The sequence below is a fragment of the Temnothorax americanus genome, unplaced genomic scaffold, assembly GCF_048541705.1.
Source record: "Temnothorax americanus isolate GAGA-0224 unplaced genomic scaffold, ASM4854170v1 Scaffold16, whole genome shotgun sequence".
Taxonomy (NCBI): Eukaryota; Metazoa; Arthropoda; class Insecta; order Hymenoptera; family Formicidae; genus Temnothorax; species Temnothorax americanus.
In genome coordinates, this window is record NW_027509297.1 from 4,202,456 (window position 1) to 4,218,443 (window position 15,988).

Here is a 15,988-nt window from a genome sequence, read left to right on the forward strand (position 1 = left end):
GTTAACGCACCACCCTGTACTATACACTCTACAGTCTATCTAGCCTCGATGATTTCTCTCGTCGTAGTGCTTAGAATTGAGAAAGAGGATATCGAATATCGATAAAATATGATACTGTGCCGTCCGGCATTGCGTGGTGATATTATATATAATATCGGTCTGGAAATTTGTCAGGATCATGCCGCCAAGGAGAAAGCGCTCCAGACAATGTCGAGCATGTCAAGCGCCCAAATAGTATCAGCTGGAAGCGCGATACACAACAAGATGCCCCCCGCCCTCGTGGGGCCCCTTGCCCTTCATGCTTCCACCCCTGTCTCCTATCCCGGAGCGGTAAGTCCTGATCTCGGAGAACCCCTTGAGACATTTTTTTTCTTTATCGGCCTTTTTCTTCAAAAGAGCCAACGAGCTTTATAGGGTGAGACGACGAGACTCTATAAAATGCGAATTAATTAAGTTACCACATCACACTATATACTGATGGGTGCAGCGCACTTTGCATGACGAATTGCTTTTACGTAAAACAAGCGGCCTCAATCTCTCCCGCTTTTATAATCGTTGCATTGACTCTTAAATTTAAAAGTTTCTTGGATCGATTTTTTTTACAATACAATATTAATAATATTTTTTATATATCAAGCGCTAAAGACGAGCTGAATCCGTTATGTTCGTGTTATCAAAGATTGTGTTTATACAAAAATTCTTGGTGAAACTTTTAAGAAAAATTTTTCAAGATGATTTTGGAATACTTTAAGTTCGGAAACTACAGATTTTCCTAGTGAAAAAAGTTGACGCGACGTTAACGATGAGAGGATTTATGCAAGCGAGAAATATCGGTTTTTTAAATATAAAGCAAAAAGTAAAATTGTTATGACATATTAGTGACTATTACATGATGTAGTTTTAATTAGTAATGGACAATAGTGGCAATAATAGCATTTCCGATTTATCTCGATTTATATGACATCATGCATCATATATAAGGGTGTATCATTTTAAGTGATTCAGCTGAATATCTCTTAAAGTAAAAGAGCATGGGAAACGTGTTTCAGACAAAAGTTGTTTGGTTCGAAGGGGGACATAAGTCACGTGAACGACACCTTTACGTTCTTAAATGAAAACCCCTATTTTTTAATGCATATTCTTGTAGCTAATCTCGAGAATTTTTCAAAACACTATATAATAAAGTATTTTTTTGTTAAAAACTTTTGGAATTATAAGGCTTGAAAGTTCTAGTACTTTGACATAAAATACAAAATATCTTGTAAAACATTAATTTTTCGGTAATGTTACCTTAATACTTTTATGCACAGAATAATGAAACGAATCACGCGTGGTATGAAAAAAAGGCATAGTTTCTTTAAGAAAAAATATGTATTTTGCAACACGCATCTGCATACTTTTTCTTGAAAGCAACTGTCTTTTTTTTCATACCACGTGATTCGTCTCATTATTCTGTGCATAAAAGTATTAAGGTAACATTACCGAAAAATTAATGTTTTACAAGATATTTTGTATTTTATGTCAAAATACTATAACTTTCAAGCCTCATAATTCTAAAAGTTTTTAACGAAAAAATACTTTATTATAATGTTTTGAAAAGTTCTCGAGATTAGCTACAAGAATGTGCACTGAAAAATAGGGGTTTCCATTTAAGAACGTAAAGGTGTCGTTCACGTGAGCTTTAAACGACCATCCATGGTCAAACCACGGACACCATCTTATGTCCCCCTTCGAACCAAACAACTTTTGTCTGAAACACGTTTTCCACGCTCTTTTACTTTAAAAGATATTCAGCGGAATTACTTAAAATAATACACCCTGTATATATATATATATATATATATATATATATATATATATATATAAGATATATCTCGACAGATTGAAAGCTTCGTAGAAAGGACATAAAATGTCTCGTCGTCTTTGTGGATAGGACGTTTACTTTTATTATCAGTAATATTGCCACGTTACCTCTTCTTTTCAAGTTCGTGACTGTTCCTAACCGCTTCGCTCGATAACCGCTAATCCGCCTGTCGAAAGCAAGTACCCATGCCGTGTAGTTTGTCGACTGACCTGTAAATTTTTTTGTCTCACGAGACTTTGAGATAATACCGTGTAATTAAAATGTCACGCCAGAGAGCGTGCAACGAGTGGCACTACGTTAACAACGTTGCACTTATTATTTATTATATGTGTATATATATATATATATATATATATATATATATATATATATATATATATATATAGAGAGAGAGAGAGAGAGAGAGAGAGAGAGAAACAACCTGGATCCACAATAAAATAAGCTGTTTGATCTCGATAAGGGTAATCAGCCGTAGCTTCCACACATAATATAACAAGTGTATTATATAATTTAAATTTTTGTGAGCACTGTTAAATAAGTCGGAAATATATTTGTGATGTTTAAACTTTTAAACAAAGCGATACATTTGCGAACAATGACAGTTACTTGTTTAAACGTCAAAAAGTTTGCTTTCGTATCTTTAGCCCGACTTAATCAGTGTTGCTTCCATCCTGTGTTTTGTACAAGAAGAAAAGAGGAAAAAATAATATTAACTGATTAGAGACGGTGAATATAGTGTACTCTTTATTTTTTTACGTATATAAGCTTTCCGCTTTTTCGCTGTCATGTTTTGTTCCTTTGCGCTCTTTTTTACATTTAGTTATGAAAGAAGAACGAGGAAAATAGAGGGAGAACGTTGTTTTCGTATATATGATCACGCGCGTACCTTCTTCTCTTCATGACGCGAAAGCTTTTGCGTCGATAACTAACCACCCCTTGCAAAAGTGACATCCTCCCTGGCTCTCTGCTGCTACGCTGCCTCTGGGGGCCCTTGTTGTGTATTGTTGACTTTGTCCATTGCTCTAATCTTGTATGTACATACGTATCACCTGGGCATCACATACCTATACATACGACATGTATACATACAGCGTACGTATGTATGCGTTACATTGGACGTATCTGCATAATGGAAAACGACGTTCGTTGTGGCTTATTATCAAACTATCTCTCTTTCTTTCTTTTTACATAACATAAAACGCGATCATTAGCCTTTTGTTGTTCGTGCTGTTGTTGTTCTCTTTTATTTGTGTTCATTCATTTCGTTTCCTATCGCTCGTTTCTCGCCCGACGGCTCGATGGCTTTTTATGGAAAATTTGTAAACTTTTTTTTATCGAAACAGTTACAGTATAAGGATTTACGTAATGCAACGACGTGTTTGAAAAGATTTCAAAAATGCAAGTTTAAATTTTTTCCATAGTTTAAGAGAAACGGCGTCGTTGCGTTCTTTGCTTAACCATCAACCGTCACGTTATTATTTTTTTTAATAGTTAATAGTAATGCGATTACAGGACACGCGTATTGTTATACAAATCTGGCAAAGCAATCAATTATTTATTTATTTGTTTATTAAATAGCAATAAACTTGATAGTTTATTTTAATAAACTTGATAATAAACTTATTAATAAACGTCAGGCGCGAACGTGGCTAATCCATACGCGTCAGTTTTTGCGTAGATTTAAACTGGCGATATGTTTTCAGCAATTTTGGCAGCCAGGTCTGCAACCAGGAACGTCCCAGGATGTCAAACCCTTCCCTCAGCCTGCCTACACCGGAAAACCGGCGACAGCGGTCTCGAGCGGTGATTTGGTCCAAGCGCAGCCTGCACCACCATGGGAAGGACGCGCCATTGCGACCCACAAGCTCAGGCTTGTCGAGTTTTCGGCCTACATGGAGCAGCAGAGAGAACAGGAGATTGTAAGTAGCCGCGTAAGATTTATTAAGCTGCGAAGATTTCGAGACAAACCAGAGGTAATTTTTTTCGTCGCCAGTACGACGTAACAAAGGAGACGGTTTACGTCGACCCAACCGGCTGCGTTAGTACGATAACATCCATGCAGTTTGCCCGTGACTGTCAGTTGAGCTTGACCGTTTCTCGCTCTGTGCTCTATGTATGTACATTCATCGAAACGAATCGCGCGAAGCCGCGCTAGATTCTTTGAGACAATGTTACCATTGCAAGAAGCTTTTTTTTTTACCTTCGATGACATACGCAATATGTAAATCCGTAATTTGAATTATTTTCGTTCTATTATCAGTTTTCCTACGTAAGATGTTTCGTAGGGCAATCATATTATAACGTTATAAGTTACACTGTTGGAAAATTTTTATAGTTTTTTGTTAAAGGTCCTTGTTAAACGTTTTGTGTAAAATAATCAACACATATCTACATGTGTAGATTTAACATATGCCTGCGCTATGTCACGTGAACTGAACAACGTAAAAATGTAAACGTATTAAAATACGTTAAAAAATATGTTAAAGTGACACACGTTGAACGTCGTTCGTAAATGTTTTGAACGTTACAGAAAAAGAATGTTGATTTTACTCTATAACAAAAGTGGGAATAAAAATTTACAGAAAAAAGAGTGTTACGTTCATCTTACAATCTTAACTACAACATAAAATTCATGTCACGTGTACACATTTACATTTCCTTTCTGTTGAAATATTTCAACATGGTATCGGTGTTGACATTTATTAACAACGCCATATTATGTTTTATTCACACAAAAATAAGAGTGGACCGTTTAGGACATGTGATTTATGTTGTATTTATCACAACGTTTCCAACAATGTGTAGTTTACACTTGATAAGGACTACAACGCATGGTCGAAAAACGTTGTGTACATTTTAATATTAGAATATTAATAAATGGCCAGTTGGGACTCGACGTAAACCGCCTCCTTTGATTTTGAAATAATTCATGTATAGGCCTTTATATACGTAAAACTGCTGCAAAAGCATTGTATATCTTTGATAAATTTTTTTTAAGATAAAATGCGGCATGCTCATATTTTATTGACGTGTCCGATAAAAAAATGCTGTGAGAATTAATTATTTGTGAGATATTAATTCTCAAAAACGATTAAGTATATCTCAAGTATAGATAATCGTTGTACTAAACTAACGTGTTTCATCATTTATACAAAAGATTTGATATCAGAAACCAGCGCCAACATATAATTATCAGTAAACGCTAATAATATAGTTATTGTCGTTGTCTATTTGTGTCTATATGTATATTACTCTTACACACCTGCGAGTAACGCATTTTATCATTTGGACAAAAGATTTGATTTAAAAACGTCCAGCGCTAACATAAAGTCTAATATCATGCGTGTCGTTGTGTGCAAAAAGTGTCGACGAGAATATCTGTCATAGATATTTAGTTTCTCGGCGAGTTAACGATGTCGTCGCGATGTATACGCGTACGCGTCAGGACGGTCTCGTTTACGCACGTGACGTTCTTTTTCTTTCAGTACCACAAACACCTGTTCGTCCATATAGGAGGTTCCGCGACCTACGCCGATCCGCTGTTGGAAGCGGTCGACGTTAAACAGATATACGACAAATTCCCGGAAAAGAAGGGCGGTCTGAAAGAACTTTACGATAAAGGACCGCAAGCGGCTTTCTTCCTCGTTAAGTTTTGGGCTGATCTCAATAGCAACATCCAAGATGAAAGCGGAGTATTCTACGGCGTCACGAGCCAGTGAGTAACGTCTGCTTCTCGCGTACTCGACTTTAGTTCAACATAATCGTTATACGTGTATTTTGCACTGTGATAGGTACGAGAGCAACGAGAACATGACGATAACGTGTTCGACGAAAGTATGCTCCTTCGGAAAGCAGGTAGTAGAGAAGGTAGAGACGGAATATGCCAGGTTTGAGAATGGCAGGTTCGTTTACCGTATTAGCCGTTCACCTATGTGCGAATATATGATTAATTTCATCCACAAATTGAAGCACCTGCCAGAGAAGTACATGATGAACAGCGTTCTCGAAAATTTCACCATTCTCCAGGTGCGTTGACGATATTATGTCATGTGTATCACGTCTCATATATGTATATGTTACATGTACTTCCTTTATGTTACGTCTTGAATAGATATTTCAAGTCATTTGAACGGCCAAGTCAACTAAAAGTTAACTACGTTATTTTTTTAACGTATATTTTGGGCCTATCTATTACGTTTAAACTTGTCCGTCCGGTTTTACGCGTACATTACACGTCTACTGGACGTGATCCTCGTGGTGCTCGTTTGTACGCGTATTTCTTTTCCCTTTTCAGGTTGTCACGAACAGGGATACGCAGGAAACATTATTGTGTACGGCATATGTGTTCGAAGTATCGACATCTGAACACGGTGCTCAGCATCACATATACAGATTGGTCCAAGACTAGCCTGCTTGAACCTGCTCGCCATGCAGCCATCCACCCCCATCAGTGCCTACCATCACATAAAGATCACCCATACACGTATACACACACGCGTACATTGTGAAAATACAATATACACATATAGCCAAGTTCCTCTATTCTAAAGTTCGTGGGGTCAAGCATTTCCTCTAATCTCTTCCCTTCAGTTCCCATTTTTATTCTAAAGAATACAAACATATTGGAAATGTTATTTTGCGCTTTTTTTATTCATTTCTTATTGTATATTTTTGTTATCTGTTGAATATGACATCATAACAAATATGTATAATGGGAAAAGCAACAAGCAGCAGTATAAAAAAAGAAAAAAAAAGAAATTTAGTTTAGAGAAAACCAGCTGATTTAGAATAAAAGAAAGTTTAGAATAGAGGACGTTGCGTGCGATATGTTGCGTGAATATGTGAGTGTAAACATGCTTACACTCATATAGAAATATTTTCGCGTCCATAGGTGAGTTTCGATGGAAAATATTCGGTCGATAATATTATGAAAATTATTCTATAAACAGATATAAAAGTATCGGGTAAATAATAGGTGTTGTAATAAAACATCGTCCACACATACAATCCGGATGAATTAAAATATTGCCGTGCATACGTTCTTTCCTTCTTCTTTTTGTATTTAAATTTTTTGTACGCAACGCTTTTGTTATGCAACATGCTAACTTCATAAATTTGACGTTGATAAAAAAATACGTTTTTCTATTTTGAAGACGTAGTTGTAGAGAGATATCAGAGAATAAAAGAGTCGCGATATTTCAACTGATTACGAACCGGCTGTGCATGCTAAGGGATTAAATTAAAGATGAGAAATTCTAAGTATTGTATAATAAAAATATTATAAATACCCCGAAAAATCTACGTTGTATCTTCGTGTGTTTTAACTCGAATGTTTTGTAATGTAAAATAAAATAAACGGAATGTATTGCGAACGTTTTCCGTGAAACTCCTTAACAAGGACTCTACACACATATGTACACATATGTATATGATAAAGTACTGGCCAACCCGAGCTTGAGTTTGATTCAAAGTTTATACTTTTAGTAGCTTATTGGGTCAATATATAAGTATGTGACACGGTGTAAAAAGAACGTCTTGCCGTTGTGTTGGACACGGTCTTCGAGATATCATACAGTTATAAATTTTATAGTAAAATAGAGATTAAACAATTTCTCTCTCACACACACACACGCGCGCGCGTGTGTGTGTGTGTGTGTGTGTGAGAGAAATTGTTTAATCTCTATTTTACTATAAAATTTATAACTGTGTGATATCTCATATATATATATATATATATATATATATTTTTTATGATTATAATCATCGTCCCGTATAAACGGCGTCCCACGAAACTCGCCGATTAATCTTAATAAAGAAGATCGATTTTAATAAAGAGGATATATTATAATGAATTAGTTTAAAATTGACAATAAATTTTGGTATAAACGTGCATAAAGTGGTAGAAGCATGCAACAAAAACAAAAAAAAGAGAAAACAAAGAAACAGACTCTGATCTCGGAAAGGCATGGTACCCCCAACATTTGATTTAGTATTATAGTTTTATTATTAACGTAGACGATATATTATAGAGACTCGAGACAGAAAACATCCACACACAGATATATACATATATTACATATAAGAATATATATGTTAAATATTAATGCAATGATTACAATTTACATTGTTATAAATGATCGTGTATAAAGTTATCTAAGTGCGTTCTAAGTTTTAAAAGAAATGGAGATTTGACCGAGAGGTATGCCATTATGATTTTTTTTATGTAACATGAAATGCAATGATATATTGTTTTTAATTATCAGACGTAAGTCAAAAGCAAAGGAAAAAGTTATGTTAAAATATCGTACATCAACATGCGTTTCTTTAAGCTTTGTCATATAGAACTGCTTTTTGTATCGTGCAAAACGTCTTCGCACTCTGAGAATCTACGCTATAGTACGTATTAACGTTCAATAGAAGAATGATTATTCTTATATATAATATTTTTTAAATTTAATTGTTCAAAGCGCACTTGCTAATATGCGCAAACCCACTATGATTAGACAGCGACACTTAGGTTAAAGGGATGTGTTTGTATTTCTTATAATCGCCTTACTTTGTATTCTAAGATCATTTTCTATAGTTCTTACTGATGAATGATTTTTCTTACTTAGCGTACTTTGTTTGTTTTTATCTTTCTACACTTACAAAGCGATATACCAGGTCGATATATATCGCGTATACAGATGGAAGGTCATCATCATAAGTTATAACTATGTGATAGGGACTTTGATTACTCTGAAACCCGATCTTGGCATTTTTTATCAGGAGTATATTGAACGCAGTCTTGGGAAATGTAATGGGACACATGACGCGTTCATAGTGGCATATAAAGCGTCGATATTCAAGTTACGATACATCATTCGATCGTCTGATTTCAATATCACTCTCCAAATCTCTGTAAGCTAAAGATATTTGTCAAAGCACTGATATAAAGGGATTCACGAGCCCTTTGCAAAAAAAATGTTTCGTACTTAATAATATACGTTACATGTTACACATACATGGACCATAGAGAACTTACATACAGAGATTTTTCATCAACTTAGTGGCACGTGTTTAAACGAGTAGAGGACCACATCTTGCAGTTGACTTCATTTCATCGCATCTCTCATATACAGGCCACGTCCTCTTAGTGACACAAGTCGACACAAGTGTCGTTCTGTCTTTGTTATTCATTGAATGCCAAGAAGGATAGAACGATGTTTGTGTCGACTTGTGTCACTAAAAGGACGTGGCCCTATATATATACATATATTATGTGTACGACGTGCACAGGAAGTTTTTACTTATTTTTTAATTCAATCTGTTGTGTGTTTCCGGAATAGGACTTGCCTATCGAGCAGTAAATATTAATGTAAGCAAGAAAAGATCGTGTATATTTTAATAAGATAATATTATTTACCGTATTCTTACTTTACGTAACTTTTACGAAACAAGTGGCAATGTATTTTGATCTCTTTTAGTCAGAAATATGTCGCTTTTTATTGGGGGTGAGAAGTGAATTTACTATATGGGTTGACTGGAATAGAAAGGAATTTATATGTACGCGATATGTGAATGTAGTTTTTTTAACTGGCAGCTTTTATATGTTTTACTCACTGTTACCGTTTTTTTCTTTTTTTCATATAAGCTTGGTGTCTATTTGAAAGTAACTCTCATATAAGTAAAAGGGTTAAAAACATAAAGAAAAATACACATAAGAGAGTGACTCTCTATAATACTTTTCAGTAATATGTCCATTTGTAAGACTTTCGAAAGTACGTTTTTTGCAATAGTATTTCTTTCAAATGGATACTAGCTAGTAATTCATCGTATCATATCGTTTTTTTTTTTTATTACTTATATTTTTCATCAATACATAACGTGTGATTTAGCAAAATTATTTGCACATCAAACTGGACGTGTAACCACGGCCATGCTATATACGACGGAGTTTTTTTTTTATACTTTGATTCCTAACTATCGTTAATAACTGTCGAAAACAATATTTTCTACTTTGCATTTTCAGTACGTTCAATAAATATAACAGGTAAAGTTCTCATTATACGCATACAATTATTAATACATATTTATAATGAACAAGACAACGTCTCGTGGTTACATATCGACGTGCTTAGTAATGAATTATTGTTTTTAAAATTATGCCATATCTTTGAAAAATACTCACAGAAATTCGGTTCGGTCATGTAGATTTTTATTTTGTGTGGAACGTTGAAAATAGGTGGAACGACTATGAACGTGAGAAAAAGCAGCACCGACACTAATATTATTGACATTTACGCGTACGGATTTTAAAGTAAGCGACGTACATTTATAAGGAAAGATTATAAAAATATATATTTATCTATGTCTTCTGTGAAGATAGAAAATAGTACTCTCTCACTCTATAATGACGATATCGAAAATCGAAGCCCGATAAGATACAAAATGCAGAAGTAGACTAAGGAAAAGAGAAAAATTAAGAGACAACTCGCACTGTACACACGAACATACGATATCGATCGATTGACTCAGATTTGTTAAATATCTTTGTATATATTTACATGAAGACCATGAAAAATTGTTCAAGTTCCAACAGCTACATTTTTGTAATAAGTATTCCCGTAAGAAGAGAGAAACTGTTTTGCTTGCGGCTCGTTATGAATCCAGTTCCACGTTTCGAAATTAATGTATGCAAAAAATTCTTAATATTTTCATAGAGACCTCGTAGTTTCTTATGGATGCAGTACTTTGATACAACAATAGACGTCTGTTTATTAATTTACCACATTTTCATTCTAAATAGCTATACATCTATAAACTATATATTTACTGACAAAACGTAAAAAACGATATGATTACTCATGACGTATACAATATATTTTACTTACTCTTTGTATTTATAATCACGTAGATACATAGGTGAGTACGTAAAATATATTTATAAAGCAGAATATTCTTATTTATGCTTTAAAACGTATATTCATCTCCAATCCAATTAAATCGAATCTTATCTCTATGAAAGTATTGACTGCGACATGCAATCGGTCTGCTAATTCGGCAAACTCTCAGAAATTTACATCCCTTTAAAATTATATTTATTCATATCCTGGAACTGCCATATCAAAGAATTGAGCTTGATTGTAAAAAAAATATTGATCGGAGAGAAAAAAAAGAAACAAAAATATCTACCTGTATATTATTATCATAAATGAAACGAAATGAGGATCAAAGTAGTTGTTTTAACGAGTAAATGAAAAATAAATAAATAAATAAATAAAATATATCATTAAATTAGAGGTTTAAAAATATAATAGAACTCAGTATATGTACAGTATTTGAAAAACATGTTTATAATTTGTATGGAGAAAATAAATGATTGATATAAAAAAAAGAGGCTGTGTTTTTATTATATTTTTGCCGTTTACTCGTACTCTCCTATATAAACCTGCTAAAAAAAATTAGGGGATCACTTTTTGTCAGTAACTTTTTGCCCATTTTTAAACCGTAACTACTCAGCGAATACGTAACGTAAGAAAAAGTTTTAAAAAAGGTTTTACAAGAAAAACTCTCTACTATAAGGTGCTCTTGTTCACGTTTCACTCAGGTTTATACACAAAGGCGTGGTCAGTTTTGAATAAGGATGTATTTGAGATATCCAAAATCTTGAACGTTGCAGTCTTCCACCGCCTAACAAAATACGTACAGTTTAAAATGGGAAAAACGTTACTGACAAAAAGTGATCCCCTACGTTTTTTTAGCATAGTATATATATATAATCAAATAATGCTCTTTTTTGCAAAATTAACGTGTTTCTAATAAAGTCTCACGTGTCTGCAATAACATGTAATCTACAATAAGTATTCCATTTTACATGTAGAATAGAAAAATATCGTATACATTAAAATAATACATTTACATATCTCTTCCAGAACTTTTGTTCGTTTGTAGTGTTTACACGATAGATTTTTGGATATTGTCTACTCTATCTTGAAGTTTACTTAAAAATTTTAGACAATGTAAATAAACGTACGGAATAGACGTTTATCCTGATTTTAAATGCACGTAAAAGTTATGGATCGTCTAAAGCGAGTTCGTATACATATATAGTTGAGTTGTTTTACGTTACGTCATAAATTTTCGTTATATGGCGCGCGCAAAGAGCGTATATTCCCATCATTCCGTACCTCAATAAATAACGTCATCACTTACCGACACCGAGATGCGCAACAGCGGACGTATATCTGCCACCCGTAGCTACGTTGATTCTGTAACATACAACGATAAACGTCATATTAAAATAGTGTGTTTAAAAAACTCACATGTTTTAAAACATACGTCCTATGGCATCAAACTTTTTATTCATCATTTAAACGTAAATATTTATTTAAATATTAAACTCACGTAGGCACGAAGAGCCAAGCGTAGATTTAGGCACGAAGAGCCCTATGTAGATTTAGATTTAGTTTTATATAATGTGTAGGCAACGCGCTGAGGATGACTCCAAAAAAGGGTTGAAACGTACGTATTGTACGTACCGTAACTTGTACGTGACAATCTAATAGTGATTGACATTAAAGTTTTAGCGAAAATACGCTACGCTTGACTCTTCGTGCCTACGTGAGTTTACGCGTTCATATACTGAGCCTTTAAATATCGTTCGTCAACGACGTATACATTTTCCGAAAATAATCTTTACAAGAATCACGTTTTATAAAATATTAACGCACTCCTTTTTTTCTAACTATTATTTCTAAATCATGGTAAAATAAAAAGGCTTAAAAACAAACAAAAAAAATTTACTCTTACACAAAATAAAAAATAATATTTACCGCAAAGTTGTTCCGCTGGCGCCCGATGCCTCTCCCCAGGCCTCCTCCTCCTCTCAGGCTGTCCTCTCGCGTTTGTCAGCTCTCTCATGGAGTGTGGAACGGTCAGCTACGTATTATCAGCTGTGATGGTTCTGTAACATACAAATATACGTAGGTTTAATTAGGTTATTTGTAATTAACGTACAAATATAAGGTTCACAAGGTAAAACAAAGCTCAAAATACGTAATAAAAATCGTGACGCTTTTAACTTAAAAGTATGTCAAAGAGTAAAGTTTTTCTTTCCTAGACAATAGATCTCAGACAATAGAAAAAAAATACTTATATCTAGAGTTATATCTTACACGAGCTACAATTAATAAAGATATAACGACGTACATATAAAAATTAGGCATAAAAAAAGAATTATGGAAATACGTGATTCTTGGTTACATTAAAGTTGCTGAAATAAATGAAAAAAGAATAAGAAAGACGGTTGCCGTGTGAAAATAAAATATTGACCGTTTAAAAATACGAAGCTTGTCTACAGCGTTCTTTTTTACAAAAAGACGTAGTGCAACATATTTATATATGTAAAATATAAATAAAGACTCGTCTCTTATAGAGAAAAGGGTAGGTATTAAATGAGTTAGGCCGGTGTTTCCTCTATATCTATAAATACTTTTTCGAATGTGTGTATAAATAGAAGCCGTATCTCTCTCTTATAAAAATAAGAAATACATATTTTAATAATTTTAATAATGCTGTAGTATATATATTCGAGGGTCAAACCCAGGTCGCGTTGGCATGGACGGCTCCATACATATATATATATATATATATATATATATATATATATATATATATATAATATATATACCTATGGTAGTGTATAGTATATAAAATAAATCAGATGCACGAGGTATACAGCCGTAATAAAATATGTATTTTTTGTTTTTATAAAAAAGATATACGGCTCCTATTTATATACACACATATTCATCAAGTATTTACAAATATACATATACATATATATTGTATATTGCTTGCTTGCACCACGTTATAAAATATATACGTTTGGATGAATATATGCGGGGAAGAGATCAAAAGAGAAACACATGCCTAAAAGAAAAATTAAAAATAAACTTTTGCACGCAAGTACCACATTTTATTTGTACGTTTTAATAAATTTTTAATAAATTTTTAATAAAAGAATAACATCTTAATGAAAAAGTTTTTTTAAGATATTATCTTGTATAAATATGATACGAAAAAATATCCTGATATAATTTAAACTATTATAAATTTTAATTATTTAGAAATATTTGATATATTAGCAAGTACGATTTGATATATATTTGTCAACTGTAATCGTGTCTAAAATACGTTATTAAATATTTAAAAAATTTTTCAATATAATCTAAAATGGTTTATTTATTAGACAATGTATTAAACGAGCACGACACTATATACAGTATATTGCATATGTTTAATACCGTGTCAGAATAAATAAAATATTTTAGATTATATTGAATGTTTTTAAATGTTTAATAAATGATTTATTACATGATTAATATCAACAAATACATATAAAATATTACTTGTTATATATCTATTTCTAAATACGTTATAACGAATTAAACGTTATAATAGTTCAGATTATATCTGCAGGACCAGATTTTTTTCTTATCAACGTTTATACAAGTTGTAATATTTAAAAAAAGCATTGTCATTAAGATGTTTTTTTTTTTTTTTTTTTTTTTTTTTTACGTCATCAAACGTACGAATAAAACTTGCGTGCAAAAGTTTATTTTTTGTTTTTACTTTAAGCATGCGTGTTTCCTTTAATCTCTTTTTCAAATATTCGTCCAAGATTTTAAATATTTTATAACGTAGTGCACGCAACGTACATGTATATAATATTTAAATATTTTTTCGAAAATGTGTATATAAAATAGAAGTATTATCTCATAAAAACACGAAATATGTATTTCAGTAACGCAGTATATTTGTATTTATTATGTATATATAACGATATTATCTATATTACGTTTTATAAAGCGCCACGTTTTATACATAATGCTTTATAGCTTAAACAAAATAATGTGATGTGAGATCATATAAATTATTGCAGAACAGAGGACGTTTTTAAAACGAATTATCATTGTTTATATTACGTTTCTTGTTAAGGTATTTACGTTTAACGTAATATATATATATATATGTATATATATATTTTTTTTAATAAATAGTAATCTAGATAAATATTATTTTTCTCTCTCTCTCTCAGTGCAATATTTTTTAAGTATAACTTACCAATTAACGAAGTCGCGACGCCACCCGTTCCGCAGCCCTAGCCGCGCCGTCTCGTGCCCGTCGCGATCTGGAAATGAAAAGGGAGCGTAATTAAAACATATATATGTGATAAGGCGAAGGCACTTTCGCGCGATCAACTTCTCGCACCCCGAAAATGCCCCGGCGTCACTTTCGCGCGTGTCCGCGCAACGCACCTTCGGCCGAACAAGTATCGCGAAATACGTATTTTTTTAGAACGATCTACCCCCGAGCGCTGAATGGATAAGGTTATACTTACCACGTATAAACTATTAAACAACTCTCGCGACGCCACTCGTTCCGCAGTTCTAGCCGCGCCGTCTCGTGCCCGTCGCGATCTAGAAATGAAGGGGAGCGTACGTAACATGGCGGAGGCGCTTCGTCTCCCGCGCGCGATCAAAACTTCTCGCACAGAAAATCTCGCCGCGGCGCGGCGCGGCGCGGCGTCACTACGCATCTCGCTCTTAACTTCGCGATTATACACGTTCTGTACTTTTATTGAGTAGCAATTAGCAAATATTGCATGCTCGCCTTTCAGTATGATTGCCACTTTACATTCTTATAGCGAATATAGGCATATATTAATATTTTTATAGTAAATATCCGCGATGTTCGCGATAGATGGAAAATACGATCGTCCGCGATTGTCCGTGCGACGCACGACGCGCCTGCGACCGAACAAGTACCGCGAAATACGTACTTATTTTTGAGAACGAACTACACCCGAGCGCTGACGCGATACTATAACGCGATAGGTGCTGCGTTAAATACGTCATGCAAGATTAATAAAGGTTACACTTACTACGTAACTACGTAAACAAAACTCTCGCGACGCCACTCCGCACTCGTTCCGCGGAGCCGGTCCTTTCCGTGTCCGCGCCGTCCGCGTCCGCGGTCCGCCGTCCGCTGCGCCGCGCACTGGAATCTGGAATCTGGAAATGAAGCAGAACGTCATCAATATGGCGGAGACGCGTCATCCCCCGCGCGGGAAACTTGTCG

General features: G+C 34.0%; 2 protein-coding genes across 6 annotated transcripts in view; one reads left to right on the plus strand and one right to left on the minus strand.

Annotated features, from left to right (window-relative positions):
• Positions 1-9,753, plus strand: part of Scalloped (TEA domain transcription factor 1 homolog scalloped) — a 167,242-nt gene extending 157,489 nt beyond the window's left edge. For 4 of the 5 annotated variants that reach the window (XM_077402835.1, XM_077402837.1, XM_077402836.1 and 1 more), the window contains 5 exons: positions 175-330; positions 3,568-3,783; positions 5,350-5,579; positions 5,656-5,890; positions 6,159-9,753. In XM_077402835.1, coding sequence (XP_077258961.1) covers positions 175-330; positions 3,568-3,783; positions 5,350-5,579; positions 5,656-5,890; positions 6,159-6,272 — 951 coding nt within the window. In that variant the 3' untranslated portion in view covers positions 6,273-9,753. The remainder of the gene's footprint in view (positions 1-174; positions 331-3,567; positions 3,784-5,349; positions 5,580-5,655; positions 5,891-6,158) is intronic. The other variant, XM_077402839.1, reaches the window with a different exon arrangement.
• Positions 1-12,736, minus strand: part of LOC143895589 (proton-coupled amino acid transporter-like protein acs) — a 231,777-nt gene extending 219,041 nt beyond the window's left edge. The window contains exons 1-2 of the mRNA XM_077402842.1: positions 12,679-12,736; positions 12,059-12,114 (exon numbers count right to left, since the gene is read on the minus strand). The gene's annotated coding sequence lies outside the window, so the exon portion shown is untranslated. The remainder of the gene's footprint in view (positions 1-12,058; positions 12,115-12,678) is intronic.
• Positions 12,737-15,988: the final 3,252 nt, after the last annotated feature.